Here is a 20,091-nt window from a genome sequence, read left to right on the forward strand (position 1 = left end):
CAACAGTTAACCCCACCCCTAACACACACACATGCATATACACATTTCTACCCCAACCTCACCTCTTGCACAGGCTGCATATTTTCACATCCACTGTTCTGATATGTGTGACATGCTGTCGCCTTGTTGTCTGGATACATCTCAATTGTTTCAGGAGCCAAGGAATACTTGTCTTACTGTTGTATGCTACAATATCTGTGTATTACATGGATCACATTAATGTCTCAAGCAATATTTCCCTGTGTGAAATGTGTCCGTTTTGTTTTTTTCAAAAGTACGATGTGCTCTTATCTTTAAGGGAATTGAACGGCAAAGTATTGGTTTGATATATGTATTGTTAAATAACTTAATGAACACTTCTATAACAATTTCTCCCTCATTATTTCTGTATTCTGTATTAAATGGGGTCACCCAAGTAGTTTTAGTCAGTTAGTTTAGTAAGTTATATATAAACAACACCTATTACGAATGGATGTTACATTCCTTTTTGGTTTTTAGATGCATGTGTCTTGCTTAACTGTTAGCTGATAACTGACCAAAGAGAAAACATACCACCGTGTCAGTGGTTTCACAGCACATCTATAATGGAATTTGATAGCAGATACTTTTCAGTTATCTAAATAAACTACTAATCTCTAACTTAGGTGGGGCCGCCCATGAACTGCAGTGTTCCGGGTTCATCTCAGGCCCAGGGACATTTGTTAATGGTTAATCTCCTGTCATCTTTCTGGATTGACCGTTATAACTCTCTGGGTGCTGTTATATGCATTATAATGTAATGTGTATCAGACCTGATAGAGTCGACAGCAACACTATCATGTATTGTCTTATTAATAAGATTATGACTAAATTATTATCATCAGTTGCCAACGAATGACACAATTTATGTACCTGTCAAACCAAACCAGTCCTCTGATCAACTGTTGTACACACAGTTGTTTTTGGCATCGTCTGATTTCTGCATCTGTGTTTGTCATTTGTTGGTTGCTTCAAAGGAACATGTTCCAGAAACAGATGCCGGCCCACATCGGTCTCTCTGGTTTCTCTTGTTATAATCAGGCCCTGATGCTGTTTTCTGTTGAAGCCTCTCTGTAATGGATATAGATGCTTGACTCTCAGATAAAGCCTCCAGCTTACTCTTGTGGTATTCTGTTATGGAAAGAAGGTAACAATTTATTATGATTTATGGCCCAACAGGGAGAGCCCGCAAAGACGTATTAACGGCAAATTTTTCAAACATCTGAAACACTTTATTGACCAAATTCATTATATTTATTTGGTGACAGCAATGCATTGGCATGAGTTAAACCATAAAAAAAGAAGTAAAAGCAAGAAAACATTTTCTTATTTGCTGTAAGACTTCCGAGTTTATCCTGGAAGTTAGAGGCCTGGTTAGAGGGGCCAAGTAAAACTTTGTAAGATTTGTCTTCATTTGTTTGAAGTCAAATTTGTAACATTTATCAGCAGAGATTTGTGACGCAAGCAGAAAAACAAGTTACAGTGTGAGTAGAACATACAACATACAAACATATCATGAGCCTTTGATGGAAACTTTTTGTCAATAACTAGTGGGAGCAGACAGCATTAAAAACTGAAAGTAGCAAGATGCCGAAGATAGAACCTTGTGGAACTCCACCAAATCAACAGAGAATGGAGATATTTCATATAACAAATCTCAATTCAAGCACTTTGTGGGGATAAAGGATGCTGATTAGACAACACCCTAACCCTGTCATTGGGGGTTAAGCTAATTAATGCTGGTCATCACAGTTTATAGGTGTGTTTGGTGCTTTGTTTGGAGTTCAAGAGAACATAACTAACTCCGACATGCCACTCTTTGGACTAATAGTTTTCCCTGCTACATCATACATTGCCAAACCCAGGTTGACGGAATTTTGTTTGGAAATGGCATTTTGTGCCGTAAAATGCCCAAACTAGGACGGATCAAGAAAACATGATTCCTCGTAGATATCACCAATTAAATCTGTTTCTGTTCTGGCAGAGACAATGCACTGAGAACAAGAGAAGAGGTGGGATGAAGGAGGAATTTAAAGCCTCAAATGAGACAAATGAGCCTTGGCATCTTATGTGAGGAGACAAGAAGGGAGCGATGAGTGAGAGGTGAGATGAGTGTGAGAGAAAAGGAGGATGAGGGAGGGAGTTTTGTTGAGCGTGAGAAAGACTGAAAATGAAAAAACAGAGGGTGGGAGGGAAAGACGGTAAGACAGAAAAAGAGAGGTGGTGGAAGTGAGTGAGTGAGAGATGGGCAGGGAGGTATAAAGAGAGGGAGGGAGTAATATAAGAGAGGCAGCCATAGAGGGAGAGGTGACAGAGTAGATTATCCTCCTCTCCTGTACTCCTCTCTGCCAGCCTCATCATGGTCATGCTGCAGATGTTGACTGTTATCTCTCTGACCGTTATCCTTCTGGCATCTGTGGAAGGTAGGACACAGCCATACTTACTTTGTGTGTGTGCGTGTGTGTGTTGCATGGCTTGTATGAACCCTGCAGGTGGACAGTGTAGCCAGAGAGCGATGGCGAAGATAGAAAGAGGAGAGAAGAAGGAAAGAGGGATAGCAGCAGCAGGAGCAGCGGGGAGGGAGGCATGGATGTAAACAGAGGGGCAGAGCGCAGGAGGACGAGCATCTGAAATCACAACACACACACACGCAGAAAGAAAGCAACTGTGTCAGGGCTCAGTCTGTGTGACGTGTCACCGCTTTTATTTTTTGAGATGTTGCGAGAGCACTGGAAGTGCAGCGATGAGCCTGAAGATGGATTCTAGATCATCTTTGGCATAACAAAGCAGCTCTGTCCTATTTTACAGCTCGTATTGCTCCTGCTGCTTCACATCACACTTTAATTTGTTTACACATTTGCTGTGGATGAAAAGGCACCACGACACACCCTCCACGCAGACACACACTCCTCCTCTCTTTCTCTCACTTTATCCCTCTTGTTTCACTGGCATGCTCGCGTGTTTTGCTGCACAATGGGATGCCATTGTAATTCCTCTGGCATTCTTGTGTGTGTACATGTGTGTCCATATCTGAGAGTGTATATGTATCCAGAGGGCATGAGCACATTCTGCAGAACAGATAACATTTTTCTGTCTGTGGAAGCTGCCAATACATTGTTTCAGTCTTTTATAACATCAGAACACTGACAAATGAAAGCTGCACATTCATGCTTTAAAATGTTCCTCCTTCTGATTGGAATGTAATTACAGATAATGTACCATTATGTTTAGTGTTTGAAACTTTTGTGGCTGTCATGATTTGTACTGAAAAATAGATTTTCACTTTGATATGGCCTAGTTTGCAAAAACAAAAGGTGAGAAACAGCCAAATTAACTGAGGTATCTTAATCTTCCTTTTTCCTCATTTTCTTTCTCATTCGGTTTCTATGCGTTTGTCTCTTTTGTCTCCCAGGTAAAGGCGTACAGATGCAGAGAGATGTCCAGTGCTGCATGTTGTACTCACAGGGCAAGGTGCGTACCAAAGATGTGCTGCGGTTTGAGGTGCAGACGGAGGGGCCCGACTGCAGTATACAAGCCATCATGCAAGTATTCCAACTATCCACTCCTGGAGCTAAAGAGCACACAGCGATCTGCAGGCATGGAAAATATGCCTCTCGTTATAAGGGAGGGCAGAACCGGGCTGAGAGGCATTGTCATCTTTCCAGGTCATGTTGTTATGGCAGGGCTCGGAGCTGTAATTGCCAGGGAAGTAAGAAAGGAAATATGTGGGAATAACAAGCCATCTGAAAATACCTTGTGAGCCAGCTGAGCCCTGCCGCAGCCAGTCAGTCAGAACAGCAGGGTTTAGTTAAATAAACCATGTTGCATTGTGATACCTATTGTTTCCAGCAAGTGGGAGAAATCAGATGGAGCTGGGGAATGAAGAGCTTGCTTTTTCATGTGGTCAAGCTAACAAAAACATGAAATTCTTATAGATACAAGAGTTTCTTTTGGTTCTCTCTATATTCCAGTGGATATCAACCTCCGTACCTCAACTTTTGATCGTAGTTTGATTTCTTTTTCTACCAGAGAAAAAACATATTTGACTCTTTCCAGTCAAATTAACACATATTTTCTTCATGATTCCTTTGTGCACAAATTCTTGCAACACCTCATGGACATCTTTGTAGTCCTTTATATAAGTGCTGTATAATCGTTTCTCCCTTTGTTTCTGTTTCAGCACACAACAAATTCTGGATGTTCAGAGTTCAGCAGAATGTTGTTGTCATCCTTTATTTTGTATTTTTGACAGTCTTTACACGAAGAAGGCGGTGAAATGTGCAGATCCCAGGGACCGTAAAGTGAAGAGGTTGCTGAGGAAACTCTTGCAGAGACAGAGAACCAAGGCCCACCGAACCATGTGGCTCCTTCCTCATGACAACCTGCCCGTCATGTCTGAGGTAAGCCACAATGTACATTACAGACACATTGCTGTTACACCCTCCAGCCACCAAGCAATACACATGTGTCAGAGTCTAATTTATTCAACAATGGAAAATACTTTGACTTACTGTCCCTGAATTGAATATTCTGTTATAAATGAGAATAAAAGAGATTTTCTTGCTATTTCCCATGTCACCTCAGTCATTAATAGAGTTCATCCTCTTGTTTTCATCAGGACAAGAAGGATAACTGGGCGGTTCTCAATTTGGAGTGATGAAATGGAGGGAAAGTCACAGTCATAAGTAAGGTTTTCTTTAAACCTGTGTTTGGTAAACTGCATAAAATATGTACAGTATCTTACATTGGCTCTTTCATATGTCTCATCCTTTATTTTTGCCTTCTTATCCCTTTTCTAAAGGCCAAGTAAACTTTCAGCAGCTCGTCTGTTTCTCCAGTCGTTTCTCTCTCTCTCTCTCTCTGTCTACACTATCTGTCTCCCTGGGACCAGACCTGGGCAGCAATACATATTTAAATGGCTTTAGATATTTGAATATGATCTGTGCTTGAAATATTCCTAATCACGTGGCTGGAACAGTCTCAACAAAGGAGTATTTACTTGTGAGATAAGTTGAATCTATTATTTCTTAATGGCTCATACTGTTATTTGCTGGAGTCTGCGTGGAAGTGTCTCCCTCTACAACATAACCACTCATGACTGATGTGCAACCAGTGAACAAGTTGTAAGTAAAGAAATGATACATGAGCAGTGATATTAATATTGTATATCAGCAAGACACTTGTATACCTTCATTAATGTGTAATGTCACAGTGTGTGTGCAGGATCTTGGGGAACTGATATTGATTTGCACCTCATTTTGTACAATCCAGGTCTTAGTTGTCTTAAAAAATCCTCGTTCAGGCTTCGATCTTCTGTATCTGACTGTTAGAAAGCTCAACTCTGTTTCACGTGAAGAGCAAACGATATTGTGTCCACTTCGTATATTGACTGTTTGTAAACTCAGTATTTAACCCGTGTCAGTCTTTTTAAATCAAGCCCTCAGACATCAACCAGCTATTTCAATATCTATCTGCAGTTTACATTTGTCTTTTTCACCAATAGTATGTCACTAAACTATGCCAAAGTATTCATGATTCAGTTCACTACATGGCAAGGCTGTTAAAACTTAGAGGGCTCAACTGTGTGTGAAACACACAAGTATTGTATTGTAGAAGAATGCACTGTATGTTTAAACACAGTATCTCAAGTCGGAAATTTTATAAATTAATCTGAAATAATGACTCAAACCGTCTCGTCTGTCTTTTTCTGGATATGTCTTGCGTGTCTGCATTTTGCATTACACAACATTGTATTTATCCATGCTGCACTTTGGTTCAGGTTGAAAATCTCAAATATTTGGTGCATTATGAATTTAACAGATTTTTATTAAAATGTCAATTCAATATCAGGTGTTTTTATGAATTCCTCCAGTTCTGCCCTAAGCAGTTCAGCATGATGCTGTTAGCATGTAGCTCAAAGCACCGGCTGCTGTGTACATCTCACTGAGCTGCTAAAGCACATCTCAGGAAGGTTCGAATCTAGGAGACCAAACACAAAACAAGGCTCTAAATCTTGTCTGCCAAAAAAAACACATGTTATTCTAACATCTCTGTGAAGGAAGAGAGTATAAAGTTATTATTGTGGGTCAATTGGAGAAATCTGGGTCAGTTTCGAAACATGCAAACTGCCACGAAATACAATAACACATTTTCTGAGAATTACTAAAGATTTTTAGGCAACAACAAATCATATAAAAATGGTTGTAACACAGAACCCATGCAACTAAAACTAATTTGATATATCAACATGTTTATATGAGGATGAGGGTTTCTAGCCAGGAGAATATCCTCCACCAGGGGTAGCCACAAACACAATAATTAGAATCACGGTTCAATTCCTGAGCCATTTATTTGTCACATTTTTCATAAACTGTCATAAGCATCAAAACTAAAGAGAAACCTCTCAATGAGCACAAAAGTGGCACAAAGTCCTACGAACTTCCAACTGAACTATAAACCTTTTCACTTTGCACTACACTTTCCTCTAAAACACCAAAAAGCATAAAGCAACTGTACATTCAATTCCTGAAAGCATTGACCAACTTTATTCACAGCACATTTTCACAAAACAATACAAATACATCATTCCAGTCTAAATATACCAAAATTTAATTGCATGTTTGTTTTTTTGGTTTAATGTAGAAAACTGGGAACTAATTAAAACACTGTTTTTTTTTTTTAAATGATAAAAAAAATCCAAAGTATGAAGCACATCAAATTTTCTAAAACAATAGCTATTAATTGTGGAAAAAGAAAAATGGATCATGGATCAGGGAGAAGAAATTGTTTCAGAACAAGTATTACTGCGGTTATAATTACAATTAGTGTAGGAGTACAGTCATATGCCCATAGTTTAAAGCAATATCACCAAAGAAATACAGGAAATACTTGCAAATATATATGCTGTACACTTATAAGAAAGCAGCGAGATTTAAACATTCTAACAAGTCACTTGCAACATATCAAATCTTAAAGTAATAAGTGGTAAAGATTCTCCTTCCCACTGTGGTCCAGTGTCTTGTGCAAGCACACTTTAAGAACAGAAGAAAATATGTTAAATATGGGATCTTTAACAGCTGAGCAACTGATCTATTAATATTCTGTTGACATGCTCCATTGACTATTTCAATGTATCTAAAAGTCCTGTTAGAGGTAGTTATGATGTATGATGTATTACAAAAAAATATTTGCAAAGAAATGCTAAGCCATTCAAAAGAGCTAGCTGAGTGAATTGGAAACTGGATGAATGGAGTTTGTCTTTGTTAATACTGTGTATTCTCACACTGATGCTGGTAGGAATTTGTTTGACTGATTGTTTGAAATGATTTAAAAATGACTTTCATCTTTATTTGACATACTAAACTTTTTCTTAATGACATACTGAGTTTTTCAATCTGATTTAGTATCACATCACTAGCATGGAATCAGATAGACAGCGGTGGTTATAAAACCATTCCTAACAAGTGTGTGTGCATATCACCAAGCAGCCACGCATCCGGCTGTGTATCACCGTGTTTCCCAGACAGATTGTATTGGAGGGTAAGTTACGAGTTTGGGACACTCTGGGAACCTCGAGCACTGGGTGAGTCGACCAAGAAAGATTTTATTCTCCTGCACCACAGCAAGCCAACTTTCTAGCTGAAATGGCACATGAAGCCCCTTTGAGTGTGGTTGTATTTTTTCACATTGTGGTCTCACTGTTGTGGTGCTTGATGGTGTCGTTTTCCTGGCAGATGAGCTGGTAGGGCTTCTCATTCTCCTCGATGACAGAGTTGCGCACCTCATCATCCTGATTTTGTAGCTCTCCGCGGGAGAGGTGCTCCACGATGCCGGCCCCGAGCGAGTCCCCCAGCACGTTGGTGGTGGTACGCAGGCGGTCCCTGGGGTGATGAGAGAGAGAAAGATTCAGATAAGGAGAGATGGATAGTTCAAGACATAAAGAAACAAAACATTATGGTATATCTGCAATGAAAACACTCACACTGTGCCTCTGTACACACTTTCTAATCCGTCGCCCTGCATTATGCATCAGTAACCTTTGTAGTGGTGGGACTTCTGTGCTCTCTAAAGCTTTTCTATGACATTTAGGCTGGCAGAGCCACAGCACAGTACACAGGCCAATCCCCATCAAGCTGACATTTAGTGGTAACTCACAAGAACCAATCCACGGCGATGATCAGTGTTATGTCCTCTGTGGGCAGTCCCACCGATGTCAATACGATCACCATGGTAACCAGGCCAGCCTGAGGGATGCCTGCTGCTCCGATGCTGGCAGCAGTTGCCGTGATACTGAGTGGGCGGTGGGAGGGATGGAGAGGAGAGTGAAGACATTTAATAAAGCGAAATAAACAAACAGCACATGTGCACTGCTGGTGGGAGTAGTAGAATAATAAAGGCACAGCAGAAATTGTAAAATGATGTAAATCTACCAAAAGTTACGTTGATTACACAATTACAATATATAGTATGTTCTGTAAAATTAAGGACATTTTACACCTTATATCAAGAATTATATACCGATACATATTTGTGTATAATTTGCTGACATGGTATTTGATGTATGACTCTTTCATCAACACATAAAAACATCTGAGAAGGTGAGTCATTGAGTAAATAAACTGTGATCACATGGTCACAGGTCAGAGAACAATGCTGGACACAGATTGTGCAACATGATTTTGAATGGTTTTTTTTTACTTTACTCCCCCAAAACAAAAACAAACAAAGTGTCACCTGATGGTGAGAATCTGGCCAAAGTTTAGGTCCATGTCATTAACTTGAGCGATAAAGATGGCTGCCACAGCCTCGTAGAGGGCGGTGCCGTCCATGTTGATGGTGGCGCCCACGGGGAGGATGAAGCGTGTCACCCTTTTATCCACATGGTTGATCTCCTCCAGACAGCGGAAGGTGATAGGCAGGGTAGCAGAGCTGGAGGCGGCAAGGAGAGTGAGGACCCATGGTGGTTTGACACCAGTTAGACACAAAATGCTTAAAGTTTATTTAATATATTTAATGTTATTTTTAAATCGGTGCGTTTAGTATTATATTTAACATTTGATTTTCAATTTATTGGCAAATGTTTACATTACCTGTATTTCTGCATTCAGGGACATTGACACCATACAATATGGGCAAGTGTCCTGATTCCCATTGTCTGAGAAGGACAGACGAGCAGACTCACCTGGATGACGTCCCCAGGGCCGTGATGAGGGCCTGCAGCAGACCACCGATGAAGCTGTAGGGATTCTTCCTGGTCACCATGAAGTAAAGCATCGGTAGCACAAAGAGGCCGTGGATGAGGAGACCCACAATGACCGTCACGGTGTACATCCCCAGCTGACCGCCCACCTCGGCCAGATCCTTCATCTCCACTATTTTCCCTGCAATCAGGAACAGGATGCCCACTGGAGCGTACCTGGTGGAGTGATGCAGAGGTGATGAGAGAGTTTTCGTAGAAGATGGATACAAAGATACAGACATGCAGGATGTGCGAGGCATATGGAGCACAAGAAACCAAGATGAGGGACCAATGAAGAATTAGGTTTTACTTGTTGACTGTTGAGTGTTTACTGACCAGATGATGATGGACACCAGTCTCATGATGGCTTCATTCAGGCAGTCAAAGAAATCCCTAAGAGCCTGGCCCTGCTGCTTCATGTTGCCAATGACCAGACCGAAGCACATGGAGAAGACCACCAGACCCAGAGCATTCACTCCATTGGAGGAGCCGGACATGGGGATCGTCTCCTCCACTGTTTCCTGTCGTAGAGGAGAGACAAACGGAAGAGTTTACAGATTATACTTCTGTTAAAGTGGACATACAGTTCATTATATACAAGTTTACTCCTTTTCAGTAATCGTGTAATTCCCCAGAGTACTCACCTGTATGGTGTGCAGCACCCTGCTGAGGTTCATGCTCAGGTCAGACTCTGTCACGTTGAGGGAGTCGGTGAGGTTCAGGGTCACCGTCACGTTCCGTGTATGAACAGTCTTCTTGTAAACTGTTTTATACTGAAAGAGAGTCGGTGGCATTAACTGAAATGATGCATACGTTCTGTTTGGGTCTAAAAGTCTGACAGACCCATAAATATTTGGATGTGGATCCAGATCAGGGGACGGATCCTGGATTTGTCTTCTCTTTATTGGACATTTAGAGATAGGGTTTTCATATTATTATTTATTTGATGGTTTCAACAGTTTCCCAGGGAAAAATGTATGGATCTAGATGAAAGAAATCTGGAATGGACTGATATCTATTAGTGCGTACAATTAAGTGCAGCTTGAATTTAAGGCTTGTGGTTATGCTTTTTACTGAATTTAACATGTTTTCTGTATTTGATTTATTCCCTTTGTTATTATTTGAACTAGTTTGATAAATCATGAAACATAAAATTCGAGGACCTTTTTTGGGATTCAAAGAATGAAAATAGAAAAAAGAGGGTCTCACCTGCTTGAAACAAGCTTCTACCAGATTGGGGGGGAACATGTTTCTGAAATTAAAACCAAACAAGGTTAATTAAACAGAAAACAGTCATTTGTAAATGTTCTAATATTACACATTGTTAATCAATAACCGTTTAATAAAGTGGAATTACATGTTGTTTGTGGTGTTTTTCTGAGTTGTTGCTTGGCCACTGCTGACCTAAACTAACAGGCTACTGATCGTAGCTTCATATTTAGTGTGCATATGAGAGTAGTATCAATTTCCTCATATAACTCTCTGCATTTCTGTAAATTACTATTACTTATATGTGGACGCTTTCAAAATAGCTTTGTAGGAGCCATATTAACCTTTGTTATCTTTCTTTATTAGCCATGCGTGTGTGTGTGTGAGAGTGACACTGTCTGTAGGTGTTTTTACCCCACCTACAGGACGCCTGAACTGAACCTGAGAGGCGAAGGGTGGAGCCAAGAGGAAAGGCTTAAAGAGCCAGCCACAAGAGCATCTGGGCGTGGCTGAGCGAGGCAACACTTTTTTGACCATGTTTTGTGACGTTCAATGTGCTCTACGAGAGACTCTTTAGTTGAATGTATTTAGTTTGTTTCAAGCAATTTGTAAACCATCTTTTTTCTACAATAAATGGCCAAAGGGACCAACCGGACAAACCTCTACTCCTCATCTTTTATACATGTGTCAGGATCAAACCCAACTCAGCCACCAGTAGCAGTAAAATAGAAATTGCTGCTACATTTAGTCAAAAAAGTCCCTTGGATGGTTGACCTTGGAAAAAAAAGCAACATTGGATGGATGGATACTGGAACAAAGGAAGTTGAAGTCTGAATTCAGGTGCATGTGCCACTCGGGAGTGGTAGAGGACCAAGATTTAATCCAACTGAATCTGCAGAAATCGGTATGTGTATGAAGAAACTTTAAAGGAATCTTGTTTATTGCCTGAAGAAGAATCATTTTTGTTGAATATTGATTTATATTTTTGAAGAAAAAAGGACTTTGAGTTTGTCAAGCTGAACAAAGAGCTTCAGTTTCCAATATGGCTGACCATGCTGTTGATTCTGAAAGGCAAAGAGAAATGTTTGAGTTTGAGAAAAAGGAAGAAAAACAAGTTAGAAGGAATAAATTGGCTGCTTTGACTCGCAAAATGAATAGGATGACTGAACTCATGTCTGATCCAGCAAACCTGGAGCAAGTAAAGAAGAACTTGCAGGAATATATATTTATGTTTGAGGAGTTTAATGAATTACACAAAGGATATCAAGAGCTTTTATCAAAGGATGAATGTGTTACAGACACAGGAGAGTGGTATGAACCGAAGAGGATTCATTTTGAGGAGTTTAAGACAAGGGCTGAAGAATGGATTCAATCATGTCCTGTTGTTGCACCTCCAACAGAGAAAGATGATATTAGTCCCAAAGACAGCATCTCTTCAGTTAGTAGGGGATCTAAAAGTTCAATATCAAGTTCAGCTTCAGCTCGTCTGGTGGCACAGGCTGAGAGGGCAGCACTTTTAGCAAAGGCTGATGCTATGAAAGAAAGGCAAGCTTTAGAAGAAAAAGAAGAACTTTTAACGAAGGAAAGAGAAAAAATTAGAAGGCAAATGGAGACTTTGAATTTTGAAGCTGAATTGTCTGCTACAAATGCCAGGCTTGCAGTGTATGCTGGTGCTGAGGAGCAAGTGGCTTCTACCCCAGCTGATGGCATGAATGTGTACTTCGAGGAAAGGAACCTGGAACTCGACAACATCGACACACTGCAACAAGTGGCTCACACACCCAACATATTTGAGGAAAGGATTGTTCGACCAAAGGATCAAGTGAAACACATCCCTTTGTTTCAAGCACGCAGCAGACAAGGTGAACTGGGTGACCATAGAGGACACTGGTTACTCCAGGAAACCCCAGAGGCCGTGGGTCCAGATCAAAGGTCACAGTCTACATTGAATCTACAGGCAGATCGTGCAACTCAAGGAGGTAATGATGTTCTGAAACTTATTAAGGAGAAATCCATTGATCACTCTGACAAAGTTGAGCTCAGTACAGAATACAGACCGCTGGTTGATCTTGTAAACTCCGGGAAAGACATGGCAGGTCCTATGCTGCCTGAACAAGGGCAGTACAGGTCATTACAGGACAATGTAGATCCCATTAGTCTAATTGCGATCTTGAATAGACAAAATGAAATCACGTCTATGCTTCTCAGACAGCAGCAATTATCTACATTGCCACCTAAAAGTGTTACTGTCTTTGATGGAGATATCTTAGAGTTTAGGTCATTTATGAACTCTTTTGAACATAACATTGAGAGGAAAACAGACAATGGACAAGACAGATTGTTTTACCTTGAACAATATACAAAGGGCCAAGCTAGGGACCTAGTAAAGAGCTGTCAGCACATGGATGGAGATCAGGGTTATCTCAGAGCCAAACGCTTGTTACAGGAACATTTTGGCAATGAGTTTAAAATTTCCACCGCTTACATTAAGAAAGCTCTTAATTGGCCTATCCTGAAGCCTGAAGACCCAAAGGCATTGAATGACTATGCTCTGTTTCTGAAAGGATGCTGTAATGCCATGACAAAACTGGATTACATGAGTGAACTGAATGTTGCATCTACCTTGAAAGCCTTAGTCATGAAATTACCCTACAAGTTTCGGGATAAGTGGAGGACTAAAGCTCAGGAGAAACTGGATGGCAACAGCAGGATAACATTTGCAGATCTTGTACAGTTCATTGAGAAACAGGCAAAGATATGTTCCAACCCAGTATTTGGAGAAATCCAAGATTCAGTTGCTAGTAGGAGTAAAAGGCCAGAGGAAAGCAAGCCCATGTTTAGGCCCAAGGTTAATTATGCAGCTAATGTGGCGGCAGTAACCACTCCAGTGACTTCAAAAATGGACAGTGATGTCAAATCCCCATGCCTCTGCTGTGATGGTGCTCACAGTCTGGAGCACTGCTCTGACTTCAGGAAGAAAACACACAGGGAAAAGTTGAATCTTTTAAAGGAAAAGGCACTCTGTTTTGGATGCTTGCGTATAGGACACAGAAGCAAAGACTGTCATGCGCGTCTGTCATGCAACATCTGCAACCGAAGCCATCCCAGTGTGCTTCACATCAACTTTCAGGTCAAAGGTGAGACCTCAAAGTTAGCAGAGTCACCAAAGAATATCAAAGAGGTGAAGTCCAATGTTTGTCGGCATAATGGGGCCGGGAACTCTAAATGTGCACTTTCAATCTTACCTGTTCAAGTGAAGTCTGTGAAAGGCAACAGAATCATTCAAACTTATGCTTTTCTCGATCCAGGCAGTTCAGCAACATTCTGCACGGAGAGGCTGGCGCAGAAATTGAGTCTGGAAGGGAAACCAACAACTGTTTTGCTAAAAACAATGGCACAAGAACGGCCTGTCAAGAGTTTGTTGGTGTCAGGTCTAGAAGTGTGCGAACTGAAAAGTAACAATTTCTTTCCTTTACCTGAGGTCTTCACTCAAAGGTCTATGCCAGTGACAAAGGACGACATCCCAACACAGGCGGATTTAAGGAAATGGCCTTATATCAGTGAAGTTCAATTACTACAAATAGACTCTGACATTGATTTACTAATTGGCATGAATGCAGCAAATTTGATGGAACCCTGGCAGGTGATCAACTCACAAGAAGATGGGCCCTATGCTGTAAAAACCCTACTAGGATGGGTAGTCAATGGTCCATTGGGAGGATGCAGTAAAGGTGTGGACAAGACCACAGTGACTGTTAATAGGATCTCCCTGGTTAACCTGCAAGAACTTCTGGTGAGTCAATACAACACTGATTTAATTGAGAGAGCATATGATGAAAAGAGTGAAATGTCAGTAGATGACAAGAAGTTCTTGAACATTGCCAATGAATCTGTTAAAGTGATAGAGGGTCACTACTGCATTAACTTACCTTTTAAAGCTGATAAAGTTACGATGCCTAACAACCGTGTGATTGCAGAACAACGCCTTTTGAATCTGAAAAGGAAGTTCAAAAGAGATCTGAATTATCAAAAGGAGTACAGAGAGTTCCTGAGTGATGTCATTCATAAGGGCTATGCTGAAATGGTTCCCCCAGCACAGGTGAACAGAACTCATGGGAAAGTTTGGTATATCCCTCATCATGGGGTATATCACCCAAAGAAGAAGACCATCAGAGTAGTGTTCGATTGCAGTGCAACATTTCAGGGGACATCCCTCAACTCTGAACTACTCCAAGGCCCAAATCTGACAAGCACACTGATAGGAGTGCTCACACGTTTCCGAAAAGAGCCAGTAGCACTGATGGCAGACATACAGGCCATGTTCCATCAGGTCAAGGTCACAGAAGGTGATACAGACTTCTTGCGCTTCTTTTGGTGGCCACATGGAAATGTGGATGATGCTCCTGCAGAATTCCGAATGACTGTTCATTTATTTGGAGCGGTCTCTTCACCCAGCATTGCAAACTTTGCACTCAGAAAGACTGCAGAGGACAATGCAGGCAACTTCCCTCCTGAGGTAACAAAGACAATATTGCAGAACTTTTATGTGGATGATTGTTTAAAATCTGTGTCCACAGAAAAGGAAGCAGTAGAGCTGATCTCAAACCTCACCACAGTCTGTCACCGAGGAGGATTTCATTTATCAAAGTGGATAAGCAACAGCAGAGCTGTCCTTGCTACTGTTCCACCAGAGGACAGAGCCAAAGAGGTAAAGAAATTGGACTTGAACAAAGATCAATTGCCCATGGAGAGAGCCTTAGGACTTCAATGGTGCGTGCAAGGTGACTCCTTTAAGTTCAACAGCACAATCAGTGAACGTGCACTTACCAGAAGGGGCATCCTATCCATGGTAAGCTCAATATACGACCCCTTAGGCTTTCTGTGTCCACTTACTTTGCCAGCTAAACTGTTGTTGCAGGAACTTTGCAGACAGAACTTTGGATGGGACGTGACCATTCCCCTCACTCTATCGGAGCAGTGGACAAATTGGAACAGCAGTCTGTCAATGCTTGAAGGCTTTGAGGTACCACGCTGTTTCAAGCCAAGTCATTTTGGTGAGTCAGTGCACAGCCAGATCCACCATTTCTCTGATGCCAGTGAGCTAGGCTATGGAACAGCCAGCTATCTCAGAATGACTAACGCAAAGGGAAAAGTCCATGTAGCATTCTTGATGGGCAAAGCGAGAGTAGCTCCATTAAAAAGGCAGACCATCCCGAGGCTGGAGCTAGCCGCAGCAGCTTTGTCAGTCAAAGTGGACAGAATGCTCAAAGCAGAACTACCATCAACAAGAGATAAGTCAGTGTTTTGGTCTGACAGTACAGCTGTGTTAAAATACATCTCAAATGACCACACTCGCTTCCACACCTATGTGGCGAATAGGACATCTAGGATTAGGGAAGCCACACAAGTGTCTCAGTGGAGACATATTAACACAAAGCGAAACCCTGCTGACGACTGCTCTAGAGGTGTGAGTGCAGAGAGGTTCATGAGGAATCAAAGATGGATCTGTGGACCAGAGTTCCTCTGGTCATCAGAAGAGGATTGGCCAAATGAACCAATAGACAGGAGTCAGCTTTGTATGGATGACCCAGAGGTCAGAAAATCTGTAACAGTTAATTCCATCATGCAGACATGTGAGGAAAGGCCCACAGACAAGTTACTCAATTACTTTTCAGATTGGCTGAAGTTGAGAGTAGCTGTTGCATGGATAATGAAAGTGAAGAATGCATTGAGGAACTTGGTGCAGAAAAGAAAGGACTCAAAGAAAGACTGTCAGTATCAAAAGGCAACCAGAATAAACACAAGGTCAGTTAAGTGTGACATGAAAGAATCAATAACAGCTGAAGATCTAAAAAGAGCAGAAAATACAATACTTACCTATGTGCAGAGACAAAGTTTCCCACAGGAAATCAGCATGCTGCAAGAGGGAGCATCCTGTGTGAGAAAAGGCAGCAGCATCTACAGACTGGATCCGGTGCTGGATGGTGGCATCCTCAGAGTGGGTGGGCGTCTAAGGAGATCAGCAATGCCGGAGGAAAGGAAACACCCTGCCATTCTGGCCAAAGACCACCACGTGTCCACTCTGATCCTGCGCCACATCCATGCTCAAACTGGACATGGAGGAAGGAACCATATGCTATCCCAGGTACGAAAAACATACTGGATTGTAAAGGCAAACACTGCTGCACGAAAGGTTCTCTCTCACTGTGTGACTTGCAGAAAGAACAGAGGAAAACCTGGTGAACAAAAGATGGCTGATCTGCCAGGGGAAAGACTTGTCACAGACTTGCCACCATTTACGAATGTTGGTCTTGACTACTTCGGCCCTTTTGAGGTGAGAAGGGGCAGGAGCATGCTGAAAAGGTATGGCGTCATCTTTACCTGCATGACCAGCCGAGCAGTACATCTGGAGGTGGCCTGTTCTTTAACCACAGACTCTTGCATCAATGCCATCAGACGTTTTTTGTGTCGAAGAGGCACAGCACAACACATGAGATCAGATCATGGCACTAACCTTGTAGGTGCAGAGAGAGAGCTGAGAGAAGCACTTCAAGCCATGGAACACAAAAAGATCCAACAAACTCTAAGGAAGGACGGAGTTCAGTGGAGCTTCAATCCCCCCACTGCCTCTCACCATGGTGGGTTCTGGGAACGCCTCATCCGAATGATAAGGCATGTCTTATGTTCAGTATTGAAGCAGCAAACTTTAGATGATGAAGGCCTAACCACTGTTTTCTGTGAAGTAGAGGCAATTCTCAACAGCCGGCCTATAACAAAGGTATCTGATGACCCACAAGATTTAGAAGCCCTAACTCCCAATCACATACTTCTGTACAGAACTAACCCACTTCTGCCCCCTGGAGTCTTTTCAAGTTCTGACCTTTACCACAGAAGACGCTGGAGACAGGTCCAGTATATAGCTGAACTATTCTGGAAGAGATGGCTGCTAGAATACCTCCCCCTCCTCCAGGAAAGACAAAAGTGGTCAAGAACCAGAAGAAACTTCGTCCCAGGCGACATTGTACTAATAGCAGATAACAACGCTCCTCGCAGCTACTGGCTACTGGGAAGAGTCTTAGAGGCCAAGCCTGATGCCAGAGGCCATGTCCGCGTGGTGAAGCTGCAAACAAAGACGAGTGTACTGGAGAGGCCAGTGTCCAAAATCTGTTTACTGCTCGAGGGTGATGACAGTTCCTGTAAGGAAAATCCTGAACACCAAAAGAGTTCAAGATAAGTTCATTTATTCACTTTGAGTTCATATTTTGAGATCATGTTTAAGATTGCCAAATGATTGAAAATAAGTAAACTGCAAGTAGAAATGGCTCATTTGTAATTTAAATAATTGTCTTTGCCTCTACAAACACAATTAGGGGCCGGTATGTAGGAGCCATATTAAGCTTTGTTATCTTTCTTTATTAGCCATGCGTGTGTGTGTGTGTGAGAGTGACACTGTCTGTAGGTGTTTTTACCCCACCTACAGGACGCCTGAACTGAACCTGAGAGGCGAAGGGTGGAGCCAAGAGGAAAGGCTTAAAGAGCCAGCCACAAGAGCATCTGGGCGTGGCTGAGCGAGGCAACACTTTTTTGACCATGTTTTGTGACGTTCAATGTGCTCTACGAGAGACTCTTTAGTTGAATGTATTTAGTTTGTTTCAAGCAATTTGTAAACCATCTTTTTTCTACAATAAATGGCCAAAGGGACCAACCGGACAAACCTCTACTCCTCATCTTTTATACATGCGTCAGGATCAAACCCAACTCAGCCACCAGTAGCAGTAAAATAGAAATTGCTGCTACAAGCTTGATAAAGTAACAACTCCTGTGCAATTTCCCATATCAATCAGGTTCCCAAGCTGTTGTTACCTGATGAGATCCAGAAAAGCGTCAGCAGCCTGAACAGGTTCAATGTTTCCACTTTTGGCCAAAGGACTGTCTCTGCTGCCTTTGCCCGGCTGGATGATCATCACGATGACGATGCCAATGAACACAGCAATCAGGGTGGTCACCATGTAGTAGACCACTGCACGGATACCCATCTTACCTGACGCCTTGCTGTCCAAGGAGGAGATACCTAAAACAGAGGACAGTCACTTTAGAATTCTATCAGTCTGCTGCAAGTTTTGTTTATTGTTTTCAACTTTTATTAAATTTGAGATATAACAACTATATTTAGAGGTGTATGTAGCTCTCTCTCTCTCTCTCTCTCTCTCTCTCTCTCTCTCTCTCTCTCTCTCTCTCTCTCTCTCTCTCTCTCTCTCTCTCTCTCTCTCTCTCTCTCTCTCTCTCTCTCTCTCTCTCTCTCTCTCTCTCTCTCTCTCTCTCTCTCTCTCTCTCTCTCTCTCTCTCTCTCTCTCTCTCTCTCTCACACACACACACTGACCCATATGGTGGTCTGTCAAAGCATCCATAAAGGTTTTACTGTCCTCAGCAGGCAGACAGTATTCAGCATAGCGCTCCTGAGATCTTAATTTTACCACTAAGTTAGGTGAAAAATTTGTCGTTGCATTTTTTTGTGCACATACGGAGGAGTAAAACTGGTGGAAAGCAAACCAGTAATCCCCTGTAATTTACACTTTGTGAGCGTTAAGTGTGTTTGTTCTTCTGTGCTCGTTCAAATCCAACCTGTGACCAGACTGGAGACGATGAGAGGCAGCACCAGCATCTGCAGCATTCTCATGAGGAGCTCCCCAGGAAAGGCAAAGTACTTGATCTCCCTCATGGACATATTGTGGGGGCGCAGAGCAAAGCCCAGCATTACACCTGAACACATTTGCATGCACACACACAAAAAGGCACAAATTAACACAAAAAGTCAGATAAAGTCAGTGGTCTGCAGAGAAAACGCTGCTGAACTCTGAACTCACCCAGAGCCACAGCCGCGACGGTGAACAGGACAAACAAGTTCCTCTTAAGGAAAGCTTTGACACTGCCCCTGCTGATGGAGCCCATCCTCTCCTTCATGGTGATGGCTCTCCTCTCCATTCCCCTGCGCAAACGCCTCCTCAGGTCTCCTCTCTCCGGCAAGGGGGGTTTGTCCGCGTCCTCGTTTAGGAAAAGACTCGTACTTGCGGGGGGCTTCTCGTTCATAATCAGCTCCAGCACCTGGTCCAAAAGGCAGGTCTCCTGGGAAACTAAGCAGGGAGAGATGTATTTTGTCACATTATGCCGACGATTGTCTCATTGACTGATGACAATGTTAAAAGCATATAAAGTGTCCACTAACATGGAAAATGACAATATTCACACAGAGTGGAAAGCATACATTTTTAAAAAGAGATGATGTAAAAGTGTGGGAGGTAAAACAAATCAAACACTTTACCGCTGCTGCGTTTGAAAGATTTAAGAAACTCTGTCAATATTTACAGGTAACATGAAACATGAAGATGTAAACTGTAGAGCCCAGGAGGGTATTTAATATATTTCTCTATACTAATATTATATAGTGCTGTAATGGATAAAACATAACAACAATTTAGATTGATTTCATTTAGAGTCAATATTGAGTAAAGATATTAAAATTCAGTGGTTCAAGCCTCTCAAATGTGAGGATTTTTGATGGCTATTGAACCATTAATAATTTAAAGACATCACTTTGGGCTCTGTATCCCCATATTTTCTGCTATATT

The 20,091-nt window shown here is 41.9% G+C and overlaps 2 protein-coding genes across 3 annotated transcripts; one reads left to right on the forward strand and one right to left on the reverse strand.

Annotated features, from left to right (window-relative positions):
- Positions 1-2,377: 2,377 nt before the first annotated feature.
- ccl44 (chemokine (C-C motif) ligand 44) lies at positions 2,378-4,873 on the forward strand. The gene is made up of 5 exons (XM_061078858.1): positions 2,378-2,441; positions 3,431-3,560; positions 4,271-4,418; positions 4,637-4,703; positions 4,820-4,873. Exons 1-4 carry the CDS (start codon positions 2,378-2,380, stop codon positions 4,673-4,675), a joined length of 381 nt encoding a protein of 126 aa, XP_060934841.1. The 3' UTR covers positions 4,676-4,703; positions 4,820-4,873.
- A 2,826-nt stretch (positions 4,874-7,699) lies between these two features.
- slc1a6 (solute carrier family 1 member 6) lies at positions 7,700-19,591 on the reverse strand. Of its 2 annotated transcripts, XM_061078131.1 has the most exons (10): positions 19,330-19,591; positions 19,088-19,225; positions 18,329-18,536; positions 10,466-10,508; positions 9,901-10,029; positions 9,593-9,777; positions 9,200-9,433; positions 8,752-8,946; positions 8,173-8,307; positions 7,700-7,898 (listed from the first exon to the last, which is right to left on the reverse strand). In XM_061078131.1, exons 1-10 carry the CDS (start codon positions 19,550-19,552, stop codon positions 7,700-7,702), a joined length of 1,689 nt encoding a protein of 562 aa, XP_060934114.1. In that variant the 5' UTR covers positions 19,553-19,591. The 2 variants fall into 2 exon arrangements, with proteins under 2 accessions (XP_060934114.1, XP_060934113.1); XM_061078130.1 differs by lacking the exon at positions 19,330-19,591 and having other exon boundaries at positions 9,593-9,762; positions 10,006-10,029; positions 19,088-19,220.
- Between the last annotated feature and the right edge of the window lie 500 nt (positions 19,592-20,091).

Source organism: Limanda limanda, chromosome 9 (assembly GCF_963576545.1).
Source record: "Limanda limanda chromosome 9, fLimLim1.1, whole genome shotgun sequence".
NCBI classification, from domain to species: Eukaryota; Metazoa; Chordata; class Actinopteri; order Pleuronectiformes; family Pleuronectidae; genus Limanda; species Limanda limanda.